The sequence below is a fragment of the Fusarium solani genome (assembly GCF_023522795.1).
Source record: "Fusarium solani strain SB1 chromosome Unknown bctg00000004, whole genome shotgun sequence".
Lineage (NCBI taxonomy): Eukaryota > Fungi > Ascomycota > Sordariomycetes > Hypocreales > Nectriaceae > Fusarium > Fusarium solani.
Genome location: NW_027072152.1, coordinates 864,963 through 886,679, shown reverse-complemented (window position 1 = coordinate 886,679; position 21,717 = coordinate 864,963). Strand labels below are relative to the sequence as shown.

General features: G+C 53.9%; 8 protein-coding genes across 8 annotated transcripts; 5 read left to right on the top strand and 3 right to left on the bottom strand.

The window, feature by feature from the left end:
- Window positions 1-1,347: 1,347 nt before the first annotated feature.
- On the bottom strand, window positions 1,348-1,866 carry MRS44_007357 (60S ribosomal protein uL24; the record flags this gene model as incomplete). The annotated part of the gene is made up of 3 exons (XM_046271270.2): window positions 1,348-1,626; window positions 1,680-1,792; window positions 1,848-1,866. The coding sequence occupies 3 exons, from the start codon at window positions 1,864-1,866 to the stop codon at window positions 1,348-1,350; spliced, it is 411 nt and encodes a 136-aa protein (XP_046129110.2).
- A 597-nt stretch (window positions 1,867-2,463) lies between these two features.
- Window positions 2,464-3,406, bottom strand: MRS44_007356 (uncharacterized protein; the record flags this gene model as incomplete). Its single annotated transcript, XM_046276993.2, has 4 exons — window positions 2,464-2,513; window positions 2,566-3,016; window positions 3,071-3,140; window positions 3,192-3,406. 4 exons carry the CDS (start codon window positions 3,404-3,406, stop codon window positions 2,464-2,466), a joined length of 786 nt encoding a protein of 261 aa, XP_046129111.2.
- A 642-nt stretch (window positions 3,407-4,048) lies between these two features.
- On the top strand, window positions 4,049-5,771 carry MRS44_007355 (uncharacterized protein; the record flags this gene model as incomplete). Its single annotated transcript, XM_065620499.1, has 4 exons — window positions 4,049-4,516; window positions 4,572-4,625; window positions 4,734-4,909; window positions 4,958-5,771. The coding sequence occupies 4 exons, from the start codon at window positions 4,049-4,051 to the stop codon at window positions 5,769-5,771; spliced, it is 1,512 nt and encodes a 503-aa protein (XP_065476571.1).
- Window positions 5,772-6,000: 229 nt separating this feature from the next.
- Window positions 6,001-8,316, bottom strand: MRS44_007354 (uncharacterized protein; the record flags this gene model as incomplete). The annotated part of the gene is made up of 4 exons (XM_065620498.1): window positions 6,001-6,922; window positions 6,970-7,390; window positions 7,438-7,668; window positions 8,001-8,316. The coding sequence occupies 4 exons, from the start codon at window positions 8,314-8,316 to the stop codon at window positions 6,001-6,003; spliced, it is 1,890 nt and encodes a 629-aa protein (XP_065476570.1).
- A 779-nt stretch (window positions 8,317-9,095) lies between these two features.
- MRS44_007353 (uncharacterized protein) lies at window positions 9,096-9,903 on the top strand (the record flags this gene model as incomplete). Its single annotated transcript, XM_046280736.2, has 3 exons — window positions 9,096-9,275; window positions 9,341-9,756; window positions 9,816-9,903. 3 exons carry the CDS (start codon window positions 9,096-9,098, stop codon window positions 9,901-9,903), a joined length of 684 nt encoding a protein of 227 aa, XP_046129114.1.
- Window positions 9,904-10,785: 882 nt separating this feature from the next.
- Window positions 10,786-12,726, top strand: MRS44_007352 (uncharacterized protein; the record flags this gene model as incomplete). Its single annotated transcript, XM_046280791.2, has 4 exons — window positions 10,786-10,802; window positions 10,856-10,891; window positions 10,948-11,188; window positions 11,377-12,726. 4 exons carry the CDS (start codon window positions 10,786-10,788, stop codon window positions 12,724-12,726), a joined length of 1,644 nt encoding a protein of 547 aa, XP_046129115.1.
- Window positions 12,727-13,797: 1,071 nt separating this feature from the next.
- Window positions 13,798-15,952, top strand: MRS44_007351 (uncharacterized protein; the record flags this gene model as incomplete). The annotated part of the gene is made up of 2 exons (XM_046281449.2): window positions 13,798-14,635; window positions 14,694-15,952. The coding sequence occupies 2 exons, from the start codon at window positions 13,798-13,800 to the stop codon at window positions 15,950-15,952; spliced, it is 2,097 nt and encodes a 698-aa protein (XP_046129116.1).
- Window positions 15,953-19,980: 4,028 nt separating this feature from the next.
- On the top strand, window positions 19,981-21,707 carry MRS44_007350 (uncharacterized protein; the record flags this gene model as incomplete). The annotated part of the gene is made up of 2 exons (XM_046271266.2): window positions 19,981-20,658; window positions 20,706-21,707. The coding sequence occupies 2 exons, from the start codon at window positions 19,981-19,983 to the stop codon at window positions 21,705-21,707; spliced, it is 1,680 nt and encodes a 559-aa protein (XP_046129118.2).
- Between the last annotated feature and the right edge of the window lie 10 nt (window positions 21,708-21,717).

The following is a 21,717-nucleotide window of genomic DNA, read 5'->3' as shown; positions in this document are numbered from 1 at the left end:
TCACCTCTTCACCTTTTCTTGACCATGGCACATTCATCGATGCCCCCGGATGATGCCACACGATGAGCATCCGACGTTGCGTTCATACTTACAACTTGAATGCGTTACCGGACGAGTTCTTTCACTTTTTTTCTTATTTCACAAGCATTCTTTCTTTTGTTCGCGCGCCAGAACAGTCTGGTCTTGCAGCACGCGGTGCATCGTTTATAGCATCATCTCGAGGCAAGGGAGCAGGCGTTCAGGCAGCACCAGTGTTAGAATACCCAATATGTTAGGATTTTCAACGGTCATGGGCAGACATTAGAAGGATTATCTCGATGCACGCATCCAAGATATGGGTCACGGTCAGCCGAAGGCAGGAAGGCCGTGTGCGATACACAGCATCATGTTAGAGACTATTGACGGACTGTTGTATGATTAGAGACACTCTTGTTCCCACATTAACTTTGTTGATACCAAATGGGTATAACGAGAGTTTTTAACAGCCTGTCTCATGGTGCTCGTGAATGATGAATACTTTATGTGCATCCGACGGCAACACACTCGATCTGATCAACAAAGACGAAGAAGGGAGATGACCAAATGCAGACATGACAGGCGCAGATGTGTATTGATTCAGGGCACTAAAGTTGTATGGCTACGGTATGTACCTCACCTTCAAATTTCCAGCGTCATTTGTTGAATCGGCGAAAATCTTCAAGCGAGAGCAGGCCCTTCATGATAGTAAATTGGGCTCTACTGGGTTTGCTCTTCGCTAGTCGTATACCTCGAAAACCATGGCTTGGTGGTTGACGCGGAGATATCCTAGCGGTTGGGAATCTACGACCTACCTTGGGGAGGTGCACAAAGTGCAGAGAAATTGCAGTCTACGAGGGACAACACACAAAGTGTGTCCAAGATCGGTAAAGGTTAGCATCCTACGCGCGAGACGGCAAGTGGCAGCCATGACAGCAGCCGCTTCCACCGTCCGCCATGCATCACGAGGGTCCTCGCCATGTGTGCGTGTGGGGAGAGCAGGTCAAGACTTCGGGATAAACCTCCCATGGAGCATTTCACCAAGTTGAGTGAAATGGCCATTGAGAACCCTAGAATTCTCAATTCATCTACCCTGCTGTAGACCCTGAACCGCGTCGTCAGAAAGCACGGAGGTATCGCAAAAACGCCGGAGTATATGCCCATTTCCTCATCAACTTTTGCCCTTTGAGATGTCCCTCACACTTGGGGGGTGTCGTGTGTGTGAGGGTTGGTGAAACATTAGAAAAAATTCGTCCTCGCCAAGGAGGGAGGTTTGATCGTCGTCTTGGTTTTTCGTGATTTTGTTTTTTGGTTTGCTCACGGGTTCACCGCTTAAGCAGTGACCTTGGCGTTGGCAGCGAGGTCGCGGCCAGCCTTGGAGCGGGCCAGGATGTCCTCACGGTCCTTGTCAAGCTTGAGCTTGGTGATGACCACGTTGGAGGGGTGGATGCCCAGAGGGACGGACTGGCCGTTGGCCTTGTCGCGGGTGACGCGCTCGACGTGGACGACGTACTTGAGGCGGTAGACGGAGGTGATCTTGCCCTCACGGCCCTTGTTGGAGCCACGGACGATGGTGACCTCGTCGTCCTTGCGGATGGGGATGCTGCGGACCTTGGAGGTTGTCAGAATTGGAGAATTTTTTTCGGCGTAGTTGAGAAACTCACGTTGTACTTCTCGCGGAGCTCCTTGGAGAGAGGGGCGCTCATGATGACACGGCGCTGGTCAGAGGGAGCCTTGAAGTGAGCGGCACGGCTCTTGCGTCGGGAAGACGCGACCTCTTCAGAGGTGTTAGCGACGAGAACAGAAGCATCAATGGTGTTGATGAGACTCACGAGGGTTAACCTTGACCATTTTGACGGTGTTGGGCGAGGACGACGCTGAAATGTTAGTCGATGGGCGTTGGGCGAGGTTGAGCGGATTGGAGAGGAAGAAAAAAAAGTTGAGAAAAGGTTGTGGGTGAAATTCAGTTGGTGTGGAAATTGCGCGCACGTGACTGCAATACTGGGCCCTACATGACAGGGGGCTGGCTAATGCGAGGTTGGGCTGTTCCCCTGGCTGAGTCAGCTGCAAACTCATCCCTGCGAGTGAGCTCCGTGCGATGTCGGCCAAAAAACTGTCCAAGATCACTGTGGCAGCTCACAGAGGAGAGGTAAAAAGGCTTGGTTGAGCCTGGGACTGTTGTAATTCGGGTGAGAATTGCCCCTGTAGACATTTTCGGGTTTTGCATTGGCTTTGAGAATAGATAACCGCCCAATTGCTACAATGAATTACAGATATCAAGCTACATCGGTTGCAGATAGGGAGTGAAGGAATCCAAAGACAAAGACCGGGATCTCGCTTGACATGGAAGTAAATTATTTTCTCTAACCAACGGCGTCTAGCGCTTTGTACATGTTACAAGTAAGAGTAGGGCGTATTGTACATTTTTACATCGTCTCGTCTATCCATTTATGCCGCCATTGGCCTCTGGAACCGTCCGTTGTTATCATATCTTGCTTCTGCGAGAGCAGTCAGTATGGGCTCGTCTTTATCCTTTCGTAGGTAACTTACTGAAGAATGTGTAACTCAACGTCACCGTCTCAACGCCCTTCATGTTCAGGTCGTTCAACAGGTCAGGATCCAGGTAGAAAAAGACGGGCATGTCGACCGTCTCTCCTGCGTTGAGACGCTGCTCCTCAAAGCAGAAGCACTGAATCTTGCTGAAATAGGGAGCACACTGCGCCGGGGTGACACTGTATGTGGCGACGCCGATAATGTCCTGGTCGCTCTTGTTGGTGGCCGTGTAAAAGGCCAGGGCCGTCTCGCCGGGGAGGACGCGGACCTCGCGCTGCTGGGGAACAAACTTCCAGGGTAGAACGTCGGACACGGAGGCGTTGAAGGTGACCTTGATGCGCTTGGCGTCCTTGACGGGGACCAGGCGGCTCGCGATGTCGGGGTCGTCGGTTCCGGGGCCCCCGTGGGCTCGTACGGGCTGACCACCCCAGCCGGTGGTCTGGCAGATCTGCAGATGCGTCAGTATATGGAAGTTTGGGTATTGAGTGGGAGGGTGGGTTACCATCTTGTAGAGGGGCACGGAGCCATAGGTGAGGGCGACGAAGCCGAGGATGGTGCTGAGAGTATAGTACCTGATTCTCGTCAGCAATAAGTGCATACAGCTCCTCCCAAGGATACCTTACGCCACCGTCCGGTTCTTCATGCTATAGTGAGCGCGAATCTCATCCATAGAAGGAGTGTAAACACGCCTCGGAGGGTCCTTCTTCGGCGGCACAGTCGACGCCTTGCGGCGGAAGCTCAACGGATTCCTCGGCCGGGCATTCTGGCAGAAGAAGCAAGACCACGGCGGCGAGGCGGCGCGGGCCGAGCTTCGGGCGAGTCGCGGGGCGGCGTTCATGGTTCAATTGAGGCCCCCAGAGTCTGGCTGTGGGATGGTGGTTGAAGCTCCGAGTCCAGTCGGATGATCTCTGGCGATTTCTGGGTGACGTCGGGAGTCGGCGTTTGGGTCGCCGACTGGTGGAGTACGTACCCCGGAGCTCAGGAACTTTTCCAACTCTTGATCAGTCATGACTGTTGAGAGTTTTGATGCGATATTTCATCTTGGTTTTAATATAGAAGTTCAATTGAGGTCGTTTTAGGTGGTTTGAATATGTTTAATCTTGTGTACAGCTCAAAGATCAACTCCTATACAAAAGTCAATGGTTCCAAATCCAAGCGTTGCCATTGGAGCGCATTCTCAACCAGTAGAACCTCAAAATCGTGGTTCCTCTCCAACCTACCTACTCAAACTCAACTTCAGGGGACTTCTTGTAGACTTTTCACAACACTAACAATCTAATACCCTCAGTATCGTGTAAGAGAGCGTACAGTCCATGGACATCAACATCCTTGAAGTGGCACACTCAAAATAGCTCTCCCGCCACCACAAAAGCTTCGTCCAATCCAGTATAGATAGAAAACCTTAATTCAGGCCTTATGTGCTGTAGCAACCGGTGATACAACATGTGATTCATTCATAAGACAACATTCTGGCTACACGATGGAGCAAGAAACGACGGCAAGAGATCATGAGGCCTCATTGGAGCTGGAGAGGTTTCCCACACCGCAATCACAATCACAACAGCAACCTCAAGATCCAGAAGCAGAGGTAGAGCAAGAGTCTCGCCAAGAATCAAGATCGCCCAAGCCAGAATCACCCGAGGAACCTCGGCAAACACCGTCTCACTATACAGACAAGCGCTTCCATCACCAGAAAAAGCTGCGAAAGGCACTCACTGCAAACCTGATAAGATGGCTCATCTCCGCCGTCTTCGTCATCGCCATCTACGTCGTCCTCCGGCACTACTCTAACAAAGATGTCATGTCAGGCGAAACCAAGCGCGAGTTCAGCGCTCTTATCATCGGGCTCTCTCTAGGTCTTGGTCTGAGCATCACCTTTTCCCTCGAGGCTATGGCAAAGGAGATCAGGTGGTGGATTCTGAGTCTTCGTAAATGGCCGGATCGAGAGGTGCGTTTGGCTTTGACTACACACAGCCATTGACAATGATCTAACGCATGTACAGGCCGAGTTGATACTCAAGGCCAAGGATCTCAACCGCATCGTTCAGCTCACATGGGTTTCTCGTTCTTGGTGGATACGTTTCTATGCTATATCCTTTATCCTGCTGAACATAGCAAGTTAGCCAGTCGCCGACTACAGCCAAAGTGCTAACGATTATCATCAGATCTCCCAAATCGCCCTGGCAACTCTGGGTCTGGCATATTCCACCAACCCAGCAGACTCCTTTGCTATTCTGAAACCAGGCAATGTCACAATCCCAGACCTGTCGGACCTAGACACGGAGAGAGTTCTCGCATCCAGCTCACAGGGGCTAAGTGCTCTTCGATATACAGCAAATAGGTATGAATCTTGACACAGCCTCCTCAGCAAATAGTAACAACAGTTCAGCTACGGCTCTATAGCCCTCGCATGGGTCTGGGGCACCATGGACGATATCCCATACCCCGGTACACTCTGGGACAACAACGACCCCTTGATCTACTGCGGAGGGGCATCATGCAAGTACATCTTCCAAGAGTCTACGCGGAGCCGGAAGAAATACGATCTTGTGGTGAGCACAAATCGCAGTGTCGAAGCTACCGGGCGCTGTCGCAGCTGGAAAGTCACAAGAGGCGCCAGGGGAAACGAGTCGACCATCACCATTGCCGACGACGATAGCTCCAGGGTCGAGCTCATGGCGGTGAATGGCATTGATCAGACAACCTTCATGTTTGACGCTGCCGCTGCTCAAGGTTCAACCTGGAGCGAAGTCTCAGCCTTCGAGGCATCGACTTCCGACTCATGGTACTACCGCTGCAACATTAGCTTCGGCCCCGTTATCAACGCCTCTCGCAAAGAACACCAGATGGGCATCAACATTACATCCCTCGCCTCGTCCGCTATCGCCCTCCAAGGCTACGGAGCTTCTTCTCTAGGATCGAGCAATAGCAGCCAGCAGTTCCAGAGCTACCCAGCCGAGTCGACATACGGCAACCCCCAGAATGGCAGTGCAGAAGGGATGGGTAAGCTGACGGCAGCCTTCGCAGCTGGAACCGTGGCAGTTGCGGCGCAGGCCAACGACCAGGTCGTGGTACCGGGGCTTCGGCCACAGACGGGCGTCATTCTAGATGTTCCCAAATGGAGGAATGTGCACCTGATACTAGGGTTAACGCTCGGCATCCAGCTTGTCTTGGGCGTAGGGGTTGCGATTCTTTCCAACTGACATGTTGATTACCCTGCAAGCCAGGTTGCTAGGCTATCGGGTCTTATTAAGCGGCAAGCATAAGAGTTGGGAACATAGCAAATGTATTAATGCTGTCTGTCTGCTTGTATGTCTTTCCAATCTCAACGCTTGCATGCTATATAGCCAAACCACTGACATGTTTTCCCAGTATAAACCATAAATCACAAATGAAACTCCATGTCCTTGTAAATGACGCAGCTTTTCACCTTCATTGGTATTTTCCGTTGGCAATCTTTCCATTATTGCCATTCACGGGTCGCCGGCCCTGTCGAGTTCCCGTACCAAACAATCGCTCAATGACTTGAACCACAAACACCTGGATGATCAGGATGAACAGCCGCAGTAGATGATCTGCCAGGCCCAGACGCGGCCTCTTTCCCCTGCTGTAGGTGGAATCCGTAAACTGGAAAGGTAGCTTTGCTCCAAGATGTTCCTGAGCAACGTGTAGTCCGCTGCTGAAGCCATCCTCATGGAAGCCATATTTGGTCCACGCCCCGGCATAACTAATGCCACGGGTGTTTTGAATATGCGTCAAAAGCTTTTGCGCTCGAATTGAAGAAGGCGTGTAGAGCGGATGCGAGTAGTAGTACCGTCCTTGGGTCAGCTCCGGCTTGGGCTTGTGAAGAGGGTTTAGAGTGACCAAGACGTCGCCGAACGTGTTGCGAGGGATGTGCTGCAAGATGTTCATGTTATAGGTCAGCGAGACCTGGTCGATATTCGCCTTTCGTGACGATGGTGATGACAGTGTGAGGTAGTTCCAACTGGTCCACGCCTTTTGCCTCACCGGCATCATGGAAAGGTCAGAATGCAGAACTGCCTCGTTCTGCGATGTCTTGAAACACGACATGATAGACCGCTCTTGTTCGGTCGCTGATGGCCTGATAATATCGTAGGCTTCATCACCGTGTGTCGCAAGAATTACATGATCGTAGACGGCTGAGGATCCGTTTTCTAGGTGAACTCTGACTTTACCGTCGCTCTCGGTAGAAACATTCCTGACTGGTGTCTTGAGAAACAAGTGATTCGGGGGGAAGCCCTTCATGACAGCGTCGATGTAAGAGCTGGATCCGTTCCTCAATGTGAGCCACTGCGGCCGTGCAGCTACTGTTGACAACAGGTGATGATTCCATCTGAGACGAGTTAGAATGGCCCCAAGCGTCGTGTGAAGCAGACTTACAGAAACCGAACCAAAGTCACTGCTGGAAACTCTAGTGAACATTTATCTGGGCTTGTACTCCACACCGCCGCGGTCATGGGGATAAGGTAGTCGTCTCTGAAGGCGTCCGAGTAACCTTCACGATCCAGGTACTCTCCGATTGTCTCATCCTGGGAGATGTGGTTCATCATATCACCCCCAAGGTCTGTGGACATGTCTTCTTCGTCGTTTATCAACAGGTCCAGGGCAAATTGGTTAAAGCGGACAATGTCAAAGATCATCCTCCACATCCTAGGTGAGAGAATGTTTCGCCTTTGGCAGAATAGCGAAGTCAAGCTAGAACCAGCCCACTCAAAAGCACCGCGATCTCGAGAAACACTAAAGGTCATCTCGGTAGGGTCGGTCTTGACACCGATTTTATCCAGAAACCTGATAAAGTTGGCTGCGAGCGGTGAGCAGATGCATGGCCGTTGGTCTTGGTAAACTCACGATATGTAGCCGTATTCAAGACGATAAAGCCTGTATCGACCATTGTTGTATACTTCCCCTTCTTGTATATGACCGTGTTTGTATGGCCGCCGAGCCTATCGGCGCCTTCATACATGTAGACATCATGATAGGTCTTGTTCAAAGCCCAGAGAGCGCCGATTCCCGCACAGCCGCTGCCAACAATGGCCACCTTTTTCCTGACGAATCTATCAGCCGACCCGTTCATGAGTGCTGCGTGGTGTCGACAAGGATAGGTCAGGTCGGGTTTGGGGATGTTGGGAATAGTCAGGGTGCAGCGAAAAGTAGGAGCCAGGGTCGATGGAAAGCATCTTGAGATGGAAGTGGCAGATTAAAGACATGTGACAGCGGAAAGTTAAGTTCTTCGGTGTCGTGGCCATCCAAACATGATTGGATGCCCGACCGACAAGGACGCAGAATGTGTCGCAGCTGATTTGATGACGAGCGCATCAAGAAGATGGGGGGGTTGGGCATTTGGGTGGGACAGATGGAACGGATCGGGAGGAACCAGCAGAGACAAGTCACAGACAATGACGGGGACTTACATGTGCCGCGACTCAGGCATTGTGACAGCCAGTGACTGTGGCTAGCTGAACTCAGTAGCTGGGCTGAGATGAGATGTCCTCTTCTGGAGAATTTGGGAGGGAGAGAGTCTGATCTACGGGAGCTTGCGACGGGAGGATTGAAGATGAATGGATGAGCTTCGTCTGGGCTTGTTCCCAGAGCGTCGAGATGCAGAATGACATCGACGACTGACCGTCCTTCCCAACGATTGAGTTGAATGGCCCACTTGGTGTGGATGCGACCGGGGTGAGCCACAGTGGCTCGGCTGCCAAGTCTTCGGCTGCCTGTGGCTGCCATACTGGGCCACGTCCACCACTCACGGCTCCGCAAAAGAGTTTGCAGCTTGTCGCAGAGAAATCTGCATCCGAGTTCCCAATCGAGTCCCCAAGGGCAGAAACCGAGACAGTTACAGACGAGGCGCTCTTAGTGAGTTGCCATTATCACAAACAAATTCGTAAAAGCAGTAGGATTGCCAGACATGGCAATATCTCTAGCTATGCTTGCAATGCCAAAGGTTTGAACCAAGGCATGTCGAACACTCAACGGGATCGGTCAACGTGAAATCGAGTCGCCAATTCTTAAAAGCGCCGTGCAGGAAACCTGCTTTACTCTGCCCAGCTTGTTTCAACCCGACGCCCTCGACCGAGGTCTTGACGCTGAGCCGCTTTTCTTCGCAATCCGGGGGATTCAACTTTCTATGAAGAGAAAAAGAGAAAAGGAAGAAAACTTTGGCTGCGGATTCGAGATAATATCTCGGCCGCTCCAGTGTGCACGGACCATCATAGTCACGTGTGAAGCCGGTGTGGCTGAAGCCATCGCTCATTGGCCAGGATGTCATACGCAGGCAACCAACCGTCCTCGGTCGGGCCAGACGAACCCGGAAGAGCTGACGAGAACGTCAAACCGCAGCGACCACTCTTGGATCTAACATCACCCCAGCATTGCGCGATAACTGCTTCATCCTCCACCACCAGCTATAAATCTTTCTAGACCAGTCCGCGACTTCACTTGCGACCAACTGTCTTTGACTCAAGCCGATTCACGAGTACCTGTCATTTACCCAGCCTCCCTTGACGATGGCGAACCCTCTCGATACCGACGCTGGCTCTGAGCTCTTTAGCTCTTACGAGGCCGAGTTCAAGCTCATCCAGGCTGATCTGACGCAAAAGTTGGATCAGATTCCCGAGTTGGCGGGTGAGCCTCGAAAGGCCGCCATCAGCCAGGCTGAGCGAGCCCTTGAAGAGCTCGATGAACAGGTACGCTGCAATGCGCGCGACTATCTGAACTCTTTCATTGAATGCTAACACTCGTGGTTATCAAGCTTGCGGCAATGCGCCTGGAGAAACAAAACATCCCCACCAGCTCTCGCACCAAGGTCAATCAACGCCTCCGAAACTACGAGTCCGACACAGATGGCGCCCGTCGCAAGTTGACAACCCTCTCTTCCGACCGTTCAGCTCTTTTCGGATCGCGATACACAGACGACCCCGCTGGATCATCCGATATTCATATGGAGCAGCGCCAGCAGCTACTTTCTGGTACGGACCGACTTGATCGCAGCACCCAGCGCTTGAAGGCCAGCCAGGCCCTTGCCAACGAGACGGAGGCAATCGGCGCAGACACTCTGGCCAATCTCGGCAGACAACGAGAGATTATCGAGAACACACACGGCCGACTACTTGAGAGTGAGGGATACGTGGACAGGAGTATCAAGACGCTAAGGGGAATGGCGCGTAGGTAAAGTGGCCCCTTCAGGAGTTGATGTCCATGGCCAAACGCTGACCGTGGATCTACAGGATGGCTACAAATCGGGTGATCACGATTGCCATTATTACAGTTCTGGTGATTCTTATTGTCGCAGTCATTTTCAGCAAGTTCCGATGAGATGGGATTTCGGCTACGTAATGGAGTTTTAGGCAGTCACTTTCAGGTTCGGCTTGCACGGGTTTGTTCCTCGGTGCACGAGGTCTACGCGTCCTTTCGTTTCGTTTCGTTGTAGGGGTTTGGGAATGCTTTCATGATTCTAGATGTAGACCGTCGCTTTTACAGTACATACAAGTTTCGACAGCTGGCGTTTGTTCAGCCAGCTGCAGATAGCATGGTCACCTGAAATCGTTTGTGATGAAGACATGATACGGGCAATACCGTCAATGCCAGTGAACGTTCAACTAGAAAGTCAGGTGTTACTATTCTGATTGTAGTCCGTAGGAGAGCAAATCCATTGGTTTGGGATTCATGAATTGAGTTTGTTCAAGTTCTTGACTGTCATTGATATAGGCTTACTTCATCTTTAAACGTACCCCGGCCTCTCGCTTCCATGAAAGCTTACATAAATGCTCAGTGTGAAAATCACTGCATTTAAAAACTCCTCTCGGTCCCCTCCAATTTTTCTCTTTTCAAACCCCTGGTGGCTCTCTTTGAGACATTCTACCCTATTCGCAACCAGCTTTCAACCTGAGCTTAAAGGAAGTACCCGGGAAATTACCGAGGTATATCCACACTTTAGCCCCGCACTGCTACTAGCAGGGCTTGCTGCTCAAGAACCTCCAGCCTCTCTTTTCATTCCTCAATCACAAAACTCTACCTCCACACAACCAACCTCCCCCAACCTCTACCTCTTCCACACGCGACACCCTCCCTCCTACTCTTCTCCCCTTCCTCTACCTCTTACTGCATCTCGCTGCAACTTTCATTTCTGTCTTTTGCATTTCGAGCGTCTTTTCCCTCAAGCTCGCCACGTGCTGAACGTGGCTTTTCGATTCGGCCATGTCTGAATTTCTCGGGTATGGTAAACGTGGTCGTTGACGCCTGTCTTCGCCCGCTTATGCAGCCACAGGTCTCGCATCTCCCTCATCTCAAAGAGCGATATTCGGTATGTTCACGCACGCGATTCATCCGCGCCCGCGACCGTCGCTGACCCCAGCATAGCTATGTTGGCACCCTCCACGAGATCAACTCGGACGAATCCACAGTATCTCTCGAGAATGTGAGATCATTCGGAACGGAAGGCCGTAAAGGTCGACCGGAAGAGGAGATTGCTCCCTCGGACCAAGTTTACGAGTACATTGTCTTCCGTGGAAGCGATGTCAAGGACTTGAGAATCGAAGAGCACCCCAGCATCAAGGAGAACAAACCTCCAGCTGTCCCCGATGACCCTGCTATCGTCGGAGTAAGTCACCTCTTCAATGCTTTCTGTATCCCCTCCCATATGATGAAATATTTCGGATGTAAAACATTACACATCGGAAAAGCGCAAAAAACAATGTCGAGATTTCCGTTGCCTTCCTTCTGATCTGGGAGATTCAATCCAATTTCTTTTGCCAGCAGCTTGAGATGCAACTGCTAACTGAATCAAAGGCTCGAGCTCGCCCTGGTGCTCAGGGCCCGAACCAGAACGCTCCTCCTGCCGGCGCCTTCGGCCAAGGCCCTTACCCACCCAACAACTTCTATGGTGGTCCACCACCTGGCAACTGGGGCCGTGGCGGTGCCCCAGGACCTGGACCCGGACCTGGCCCCAACTTCGGCAACATGCCGTACCCTCCCCCTCCTGGCTGGTTCCCTCCCGGTCAAGGCTTCCCACCTGGTGGTCCCAACGGCCCTGGAGGCCCTGGACCTTGGAACAACTATCCTTTCCCTCCTGGCCCCGGTGGTCCTGGTGTCCCTGGCGCCCCAGAGGGCCCTCAGAACCAACGTGCTACCCCCAGCTCTGGCCCTTCACAGGACTCGAAGCCGGCTCCTATCGGTCCTGGTGCCGACAGGGCCAAGGCGGCCACGCCAAGTGGACAAGCTGCGCCCCCTACTGAGCCGAAGTCTCTGGCTCAAGGTGTTCGTCAACCTGCCCATGCTCCTACTCCTCCCGTCGACTCGAAGCCCTCGGTTGAGGAGGTCAAGCAGGCGGCTGCCGGTCTCGCCGCCAATGGACAAACCACCAAGCCCGAGGATGCTAAGCCTGCTGCTCCCACTGGACCCAAGAACCACCGGATCACTCCCGTTATTCCCTTGACTGGATCTGCTGCCAAGCCCTTCTCGCTTCCTGGTGTCGGAGGAGACGCCGCTAACAAGGCTCCCGTGACTGCCGCGCCTGGTAATGTACAGGACGCAACCAATGCTGCCCGAGCTGCGGTGGCAGTTGCCATGGCTCAGCTGGGCAACAGTGGCGGAAATGCTATGGACAACCTGACCAAAAAGGTCAATGAGATGAGAGTTAACGCTGTTGTTTCGCGAGGTGGACCCGCTGGTCGGGGGCGTGGTCGTGGTGGACGACCTGCCGCTGCCAAGGTCGAGGTGCCTGATTCTGACTTTGACTTTGCTCAGTCCAATGCCAAGTTCAACAAGCAGGACGTTGTCAAGGAGGCCATTGCTGGCTCTCCTTTGACAGAGACGCCCGAAGTCACCATCGAGGGCCCCGAGCCCACGACGACCGACGATGTTCCTGTTGCCTACAACAAGTCGAGGTCTTTCTTCGACAACATCTCCAGCGAGTCCAGAGAGCGAGCCGAGAATGGCGGCCAGAAGCCTGGTGGTCGCGAATGGCGGGGCGAGGAGCAGCGAAAGAACATGGAGACCTTTGGCCAAGGCAGTGTTGACGGTGGTTACCGCAACTACCGGGGCCGAGGCCGTGGACGTGGCCGGGGTGGTCGCGGTTATGGACGAGGTGGTCGAGGAGGAAACCGACCTCAGTACCATACCACGCCTGCCGCCCAATAAATGGAAGGCGTTGCACGATTGGTTGATGGGTTATGAAACAAAGATGGGCTTTACGCCAGACCTGACGTCTACGAAGAGGGTGGGCAGTCATTTTCTCGGACAACTACAACGAACCAAGACGCGATCTTGGTATCACAAGATTCCTAATTGCCTTGTATGATGTATCAACACACGGCTCTGGCTTTTGGAACGATTGCATTTCTACTGCCCAAAGGCATATGGGCTTGAACGGGATCACGAGCCAGAGCTCGGCCGCCACAGAAGAAAGGCCACTTGGCCTGGAGTTAGGATTGTATTGGAAGCGGGCGGGACTGCGGGTGGTTTGCATTGCAGGCTGCAAGGGGATTTGCTTTGACCCTTTTTGAATTGATGAAACAACAATGGAAAACAAGGAATGGCCTGGCATGGCCCGGGGTGGGTGGTTACGAAGATGAAGAACCTAGTTGACGAGGAGCACGATAACCCATGATGCAAAAACTAGGAAATGGGGCTTGATGCAAACAGGGCTCGAGCTGATGCTCCCTGCTTAATACATGATTTCAAGCTCATTTATTGTCTCTTTGCCGTGACATGATGCTAACCCCAGCTCTTCCGAGTCACAGTGACACCACACTCTGAAGTGAAGATGCAGAAAGTTAAAGTTGACCGTGGTTAAAGACAAGATTTCGAGGCTGCAGTTGAGTGACCGACAGAAGCTTCTCGACGAAGGCTGGCAGCTCAAGGCTGATATTCACAAGCCTCATCAGGGTGTATGCACAACTTGTCAGCCCTTGTAACTCTTATCCTGACCTATCCATTGGCTGAGCATCTTAAAAGAGGGTCGAGGGGTCTTCACAAAACGTTGCTCTCACTGCCCCGCCAAACGTCATCAGCCCAACGGCGTGACACATCCATTCATTCAAACAAAGGAAGAAGTTGAGCATATAAGCAGACCGTGTCTGCCTGTTACTCGAGATCAAGTAGATTTTTCTTGTTCTCAAACTTTACCCTAGGAAATCTTTGCCGTCCACTTCTATCGACAAATCAACCAGGCTCTGAAGTCGGGCAACAGCTCGACACCCCGCCTCAGACATGTCGAGCCGACAGCTTCGGAAGCTCCAGAAGCAAAGAGAGCTGGAGGAGGCTCAGCGACTCGCAGAGAAGGAATCAGACGAGAGTGAGGAGGAGACCGCGCCTATTGCAGCTCCGAAGCCTCGGGTGAGCCTCTTTGCGGCTCTAGGTGGCGACGACGATGATGATGCGCAGGACGAGGATGAGGAGCAAGAGGAGGAACAGCAGGTCAAGGAGGAAGTGAGTGAGGAGCAGCAGCCGGCTACGTCAGGGAAGAGCAAGAAGAAGAAAAAGAAGAAGAAGAAGAGGGCTTCTGCGGCTGTAGTACCGGATGTTGAGGAAGAAGAGGATGAAATCGACAAGGCTATCAAGGAACTCAACATCACCACCAACGCACAAAACACCTCAGCAGCAGCTTCAACTCAATCAACCCGTCGAATAAACGAGCTACTAACAATTAACCCATACCACCTCCGTGCTGTCAACGAGATGCGCAACCTCTTTGGCCGCGACGTCATAGAATCCGCCGAAGCAGAAGAAGAGCAGGAACGCAACCGAAACCGCCGCGGTCAGATGCAGCGCGAAGTCGACCTCGAGACGTTCCTCCGCTCGCCGCCAGGTGCACCAAAGCTTCCAGAGGTTTCGCTACGCCGCAACGTCTTTATCCAGGGACGGGAGCACTGGCCGAGGCAGAGCGCTGGGGGTTTGACGATGAAGGAGGTGGGGAAGGCGCCCGACGGGTCGTGGACCGAGTATGCGTATGTCCATGACAAGAACTATGATGCTGTGCAGGCCTTCTTTTTCGCCTGTGTACACATTGGTGATCCTATGCGCATGGTTCACCTGCTCAAGGAAGTCCGTAAGTTATACTATATTGGATATTACATGTATAGCATGACAACTAACCCTTATCTTAGCATACCACGTATCAACCCTCTTGCAGGTCAGCAACGTCGCTAAGCAGGACCAGAACATGGCCCTCGCCGCCGAACTATGCGAGCGAGCCCTCTTCACCTTTGGTCGCGTGACCACCTCGGCCTTCCGCCAGAACATCGAGCAGGGCAAGGCACGTCTCGACTTCCGCCGACCAGAGAACAGACAGTTCTGGCTGGCAGGATATCATTATCTCAAGAGCCTCATTCGCAAGGGAACGTACAGAACAGCTCTGGAGTGGGCCAAGCTTCTTTACACGCTGGATCCCAAGGACCCCTATGCCATGCGGCACTTTATCCACGTCCTTGCAATTCGAGCCCACGAGGCTCAATGGCTGATCGACTTCCTCAACGAGGTAGAAAAGACGAGTGAAAACCGAGACACAATATACCTAAGGCAAACCCTGGTGCTCGCTCACCTGCAGCTCGGCGATACGACCCGCGCTGCCGAAGAACTCGAAAAGGGCATGAGGCGAGTTCCTTGGCTATACTGTGCGCTATTCCAGGAACTGAACCTCGATACACCGCCATCTATCTGGGGTATTAACGCCGACTCCAATGACAGGTCGTTCTGGGTGAAACTCTACATCCACCAGGCAAAGGATCTCTGGAACAACGCTCAAGCCATTCCCGTACTGGAAAGGGTAGCCAATACCCTTGAAAAGGTAGACACGAGCGTACTGCCCAAGGATGACTCTCCAGCAGACCAGGGCGCCACACGGCTTGCCTTCCTCGAAGGCCAGACATCACTCATGGCGCTGGCACCTCGAGAATTGCTTGATGCCCAGCCCAACTACGAATTCGACCCCCTGCCACCTGCGGAGGCGGACAACATATTCACCAGCGAAGGGACACAACTGCCCTGGCGCGAGAGGCAGCGGCAGACCGAAGCTCCGCCCAGCGAGATCGAGGCGCGTATGCGTAACATGTTTGCGCGTCACGCGGCTGCGGTTGACAACGGCGCCGAGGGCGACGACATGGAACTTGCCGCCCTGCTCGACGACGAGGAGTTACAGCGGGATCTGGAGGAGCACGCACGTGCAGGCAATCAGGCGGGGCTGCTCAACCGACTGATGCAGATGCTTGGCGTGACAGCCGGCCCGACTGGTGAGGTCGATGAGGCTGCTACTGGACATCAGGGGAATGAAGATGAAGATGACAGGCCGGAGCGGCCTGGGTCGGAGGCGGAGCGTGGTCCGAACGGGGACGGGGTTCCAGGGGCTTGGCCCGAGGACGACCGGTGAGGCCAGCTACTGTGCAGTACAGGTGCAGGTGCAGGTTTGAGGCGTTTGCCGTGGCTGTTACATATTAGACGGCATTGTTCAACAGGCGTCGATGGCGATCGACAGTGGTTGTAAAAGGTGGCCGGTGAGGGTCTATGAACCCATGCAATAGGTGTCGAGTGCACTGAACAGAGACGACAACCGTTCGTCCGAATTGAGCATCGACTTTGCCCATGATCGAACTGCCCAACAAGGAATCCAGACCAGGAAGGCCATGGTGCGACGGCCAACCGGAGATGGTCATGTCTCACTCAATCTCGACAAGATCTTGAGCTGCTACCATGTTATTTCCGCTAGGAGACCCTCCTTGAAAGCCAAGACTCCCCAGATCATCTAGAAGCTCTCTCCAGGTAATAAAACATCAACGGCAATTCATCAAAATGAGCATCTTAGCAGCGAGTAAGCGCGCATCCGGGAGATGAAGGTTTCTAGAATGGGCGGTAGAAGACAATTAAACCCAAGACACGGCAGCCAATGACATGCCGGGAGTGTGGCATGATGAAAAAGAGTGCTAAACGCAATCAAGAATAGTCGGATGAAAATGCTCAGCCCTGCCTTGGCCTTGGATTGCGGTTGGTGTGCCATTGACCCCGGTCCAAGACAGGAGGAGCTCGCTCAGGAGGTTATTCCGAAAATCTAGGCGAATTTCTGCTCCGGGTCTGTTGAAACAAGCATTCTCGCTATACCAGATTGAGAAGCTGCGTGTGAGACCAGGGTATATCGGCAAGTTTGGTGCTCGTCGAGTCTCTGCCTTTGCATCACCATGGGCGTGCCGCGCGGGGCCATGGAGTAATAAAAGACGACTGGTAACAAGCCAACTGGTCCTAGGACCAACTAGGGACGTGGCTAGTGAAGCCATTGACACCAGAGACGAGGAATATTAGGAGCATGTCCCAGGATATGCTGGTCAGCATAATAATAACCACAGCCATCGCGGAGACGGTCAGCATCGGCGCCCGCGCGTAGGAAATGTTGACATTGGGCGTGGGTTGTTTGCTGATCCATCGTGTCGACAAGATTTCTTTCGGAGCCGAGGGAACCGACGCTAATTGCTCAACAGAGATGGTGCAGGGAGCATGCACCCGAGCCCGAGCCATCGGCCGACTGGACTGGACTGGAATCAAATCAGCAGAATCCCGCGAGCCCACGGTAGGTAAGCGCATATGGCGCATGCATCATTGTGCGGAACACATGATACAAGGTATCCATGGGGTTGTCGAGCCTCGCCGTCTGGGGTCGTCCGCCGGGGGCGAACCCGAGTGGAGAGGTTCTAGCCTCCGAGGACCAATTCGTCCGACAATGCAATGAGTGACCATGATGAAGGAGGGTATTCGGCAATGCATGCAAGCAAGACATGACACGAGGCGTCCGCGGGAGGGAGGCGGGCAATGACGAGTTGCTGGGCTGCCGTCCCACGAGTTGGGCGCATTGGCTAACCAGACGGTCCTTGGCTTGAAAAGGCTTTCCTCGGGCGGCGCCACAACCAGCTCAAGGAGATCCAAACGAGCCGAAAAGGGATCAGGAGGGGGCATGGCCAAGCTCCGAGTCCTGTCTTGGCGTCTGCAGACACAGACTCCGGCGACCAAAGGCTTGTTTTGGGCTTGGTCTGGCCTCGGGATGGATGGGCGAACTGCAAGGCCGCAATTTGTATGTCTGCAGAGCGCAGCAGAGGTGTCCTGCCGTCGGTGACCGGGGATTGGATGGAAATGCCTGCCTGGAGCACGGCTCTGCACATGGCGGCAAAGGGGGGGGGGGTTACAGGAAGCGGAGGGACTGGGGATAAGCTGGAGATGGGTCGGCCGAGAGGATTCCTGCGGCTGCGGTGAACCTGGTGACGGGCCAAGCTGTGCTGTATGCCGAGTACGAATGGCTTATTGGTGTCACAGACAGTGTTTCCCTTGGCCGTTTCTCCCGTCTCCGTTTCGCGGTCTGTGCCTATCCTTTCTCTCTTGCTCCCCCGCCTCTCTCGGTTCGGAGAGTCGATGTCTGAGGTGGATGGGGGTTCCTGGGTCAGCACGTGCCATGCCGTGGACCAGCGCTTGATGCCTCGAGCTCGAGAGCTGTCTGGACGATAGCTCTAGTGTGTCACGGGTGGGTGGCGGATAGATACGCAGTCAGTGGAGGCGAACGATCGAGGTTGGCGATCATGGCGGGATGGGACGGATCAAAACGTGAAGTTTAATAGGATTGCAGGTACAGCACGGTACTGTACCTGTGATGTGATGGATTGTTGATGAGAGGCCCAGGGTTTCGGAGCAATCACGTGCGATTCATGCGCCTTTGTCCATCCTTGGGAGGCGATGGGCCGAGCTGCAAAGCTCCCAGGGAAGGGACGGTCGAGACCCGTCATTCCAGGGCCTAGGCCCAGACCCGGCTCCGACGGCGGTCACGGTGCGGATGCCCCTCAGCCCCTTCCCCAGCAAGCAGGAAGCAGTACAGTAGGCAGGCAGGCACGCACCCTGTTCTTGGTACCTGCCTTCCGTGGCATTGGAAGGATCCAATCCAAGTCCTGGGTACGTACCTTATTCGCAACCGCATAGCTCGCTCCGACGCTAGCACACCCATCGATTCCCCGACGGGAACTGCAGTTCTCTCTTTTGAGATGCCTGATCAGTTGACGACAAGAGATAGAGCTCCTGCTAAGAGCATAGATCCTATTAAGGCTAGCAGTTGATTATCGAGTACAGTACTGCACTCTACCCTCGACAACCCCCTGCATCAAAAGGATCGACAGCACTGTCGGGACCAGACCCTTCTGGCGTCGTCTTGCAGCATCAATACCAAGAGCCGGGATTGGGGATTGTCACCATCGGCCGATCAATCCTCCCCCCACCACATCCAGCTCCGGGCTGGGCTGGGCTGCGATTCAGCACCTCATGGCCCATCGCCATCGCCATCCATCGTTTCGAGCCGCTCCAACGATTCATTGCATAGGTTGACAAGAGATTGACGGCCGCATTGGCTCTGGCACTACCGCCGGTCTATCCCACTCATCGCCCACCCACAGGCCGGCCATTTTCACCCCACGAAAAGTCCTACAGTACGGTACAAGCTAGTCAGCTTGAGCGCTGGGCTGGACTACTGTAGCTAATTGCCAATTGTCCGGCTTGCGCGACGCGCGACGAACCACCACTCCAAATCGTCCTGTAACTAATATCCCCCATCGGTTTCTCTCCTCTCCCGTCCGTCTCCTCTCCCCCAGCCCAACTCAACCCAACCCAACCGGCTCGGCTCCACTGGGTCAGTCTGGCAAAGAAAGCAAAGCTCCCAGGCGCACGCACTCTGCACTGCACTGCCGGATCGCTCGAGTCGTGCGTGCGCGTGTCTGGGGTGGCTGAATCAGACAGCAAGAAAAAGAGAGCGACGGACCACGCCTGCGCTCTAGCTCCACGGCGTCGACCTGTGTCTGGGTACGAACAAGGTAAAGTCCAACGACCCTGGCAAGCCGCCCCATCTCCAAGGAAGGACCAAAAAGCCTACCGGTCCAAGCTGTCCCCGTCCCCCGTAACCCGTGCCCCGTAACCTGTCCGAGTCTGCGTGTGTGGTGGTGCCTCTCTCTGACTTATTCGTGTCGGCTTCGCCTTGGTCAGATCTGCTTCTTCTTACCTCCTCTCGCCATCTGCTCGAGTCCTTTTACCCTCGCTATCCGTCATGTCCGTCGCCAGTTCGGCGCGCTTGCGACTCAACATTGCCTACCTCCCCCAGCCGAGGCTGTCGTCGACTGCCTGAACTCCGTCCGTATACGATCACATACATCTCTCCATCACCGCTGAGCATCTCGACGCTGGTCCGCGCGACCTGGTCGACCACCGCTCGTTGACTGTCGTCGTCTTCTCGTCGGCGTGCTGTCGTTGCTCGATCCCACTTACACTCTCGGCCGACCAATCGTCCGACCAGTAGCTCGACTCCTTAAACCTCCAAGCTCCCTAAATCTCCGCGCCTTCTCGACCTTGGCTAAATTTTGTCGCCTGACCTCGGTCTTTCTTGGGATGGCTACAGCGCATTCGAATGCCCACGACGTGGGCGCTGCACCCCCTCCGCCATCCGTTCTGGCTTCTACTCCTTACGACACGCCTCTGTCGCAGCAGACTCCACCGCATCACCACATGCACCAGCAGACACCTTCACAGGGCCATGCGCCTACTCACCACCAACAGCAGCAACAGCAACAGCAACAGCAACGCAGCGTCAAGAGACCGCGACCGGTCAAGTCGTGTACCGAATGCCGAAAGAGAAAACTGCGATGCGATCGCCTCTGTCCATGCTCCCAATGCCAGAAATCGAACCGAACCTGCAAATATGCCGTCGATCATGATTCCGCAAACCTTTCCGATGGCTCTGACAGCGAAATGCCAGAGCCTGCTCGACCAGCAAAGCGTAACTGCGGTCCCGCCATGTTTTCCTCGGGCACTCCTCTTCCCAACAACGACTCGGCGTACGGGGCGGCTCGCAACGGTGATTCTACAAATGCGACGACGTTGGAAGAGCTGGCGATGCGCATGGAGAGGCTAGAGAGGCACCTTATGGCGCGAAGCCCTGTCGCCTCTGAAACTAGTGGCAGACTGATCGCGGCGTCCTCTGAGACTATTAGGGGATTGACGGTGAAGGAAGGGGCTTTGAGAACAAGGTACCATGGTCAAAACAGTCCTCGTGTCTTGCTTAACTTGGTAGGTACCCTTCTGCAGCTGCACCGGATGATACTAAATGCGACCAGTTTGACGAAGCCAAGGATTTCATGGCCAATATCCACAACGTCAATGGGGTTCGAGACACCCTGGTGAACTTTAGAAGGTTCCACAAGGCACTCCTCGACGAGTATCGCAAGTCGCTTTCCCCCATCACCGTCTTTGTTGACTCTATGATGCCTGTTCATAAGCGCATGACGGACATCCTGCCCAAGAAGTCGGTATGCGATAGACTCATTGACTCTTACGTTGATACATCCGAAACCATCTACCGAATCCTACACTTGCCCATGTTCACGGAGCAGTACAACCTGTACTGGGAGGGCAAGTTGCAATCCGAATACTTTCTCCCACAACTACTTTCACTCCTATCCATCGCATCCCGATTCGAGACCAAGACCAAGGGCCTCGGCAACGAGCGCGCAGAAGGCGTACATATCCCGACAGCCTGCGCCCTCGTACGGACCTGGCTGGACAGTTTGAGGGGGAAGCAATTGGTTGAATTCGCGGTACTTCAGGTGGAGGTGCTCCTCCTGCATGCGCAGCGGATGATTACACCCCGGATCCAGGACTCATGGACATCACTGGGATCCATCGTGCGCATGGCTATGACCATGGGTCTGCATCGAGATCCTTCCGAATTTGAACCCCGGGTTCCTGTGTATCTGGGCGAGATGCGTCGCCGTATGTGGTTCACAATCCTGGACATGGACCTTCACATTTCTCTGGCTAGCAACTTGCCTTGCCTTGTCCGAGATGGAGACTTTACATGCCGGCCACCCCGGAACCTGGACGACGCAGAACTATTCCCGGACATGAAGGATCTGCCGCCGTCGAAGCCGATAGATGTGGTTACAGACAACCAGATGCAGGTTTACGCGGCCATGACCCTGGGAGTGCGGATGAAGGTGGCACATATGCTGAACCGCATTGACACGATCCGCGACTACCAGGAGATATTGGACGTGGGAGCCAAGCTTGAGAGATTCCTCGACGACATTAATTATATCTTCCCCGGCAAGGCATCCTGAGCGACGCGCA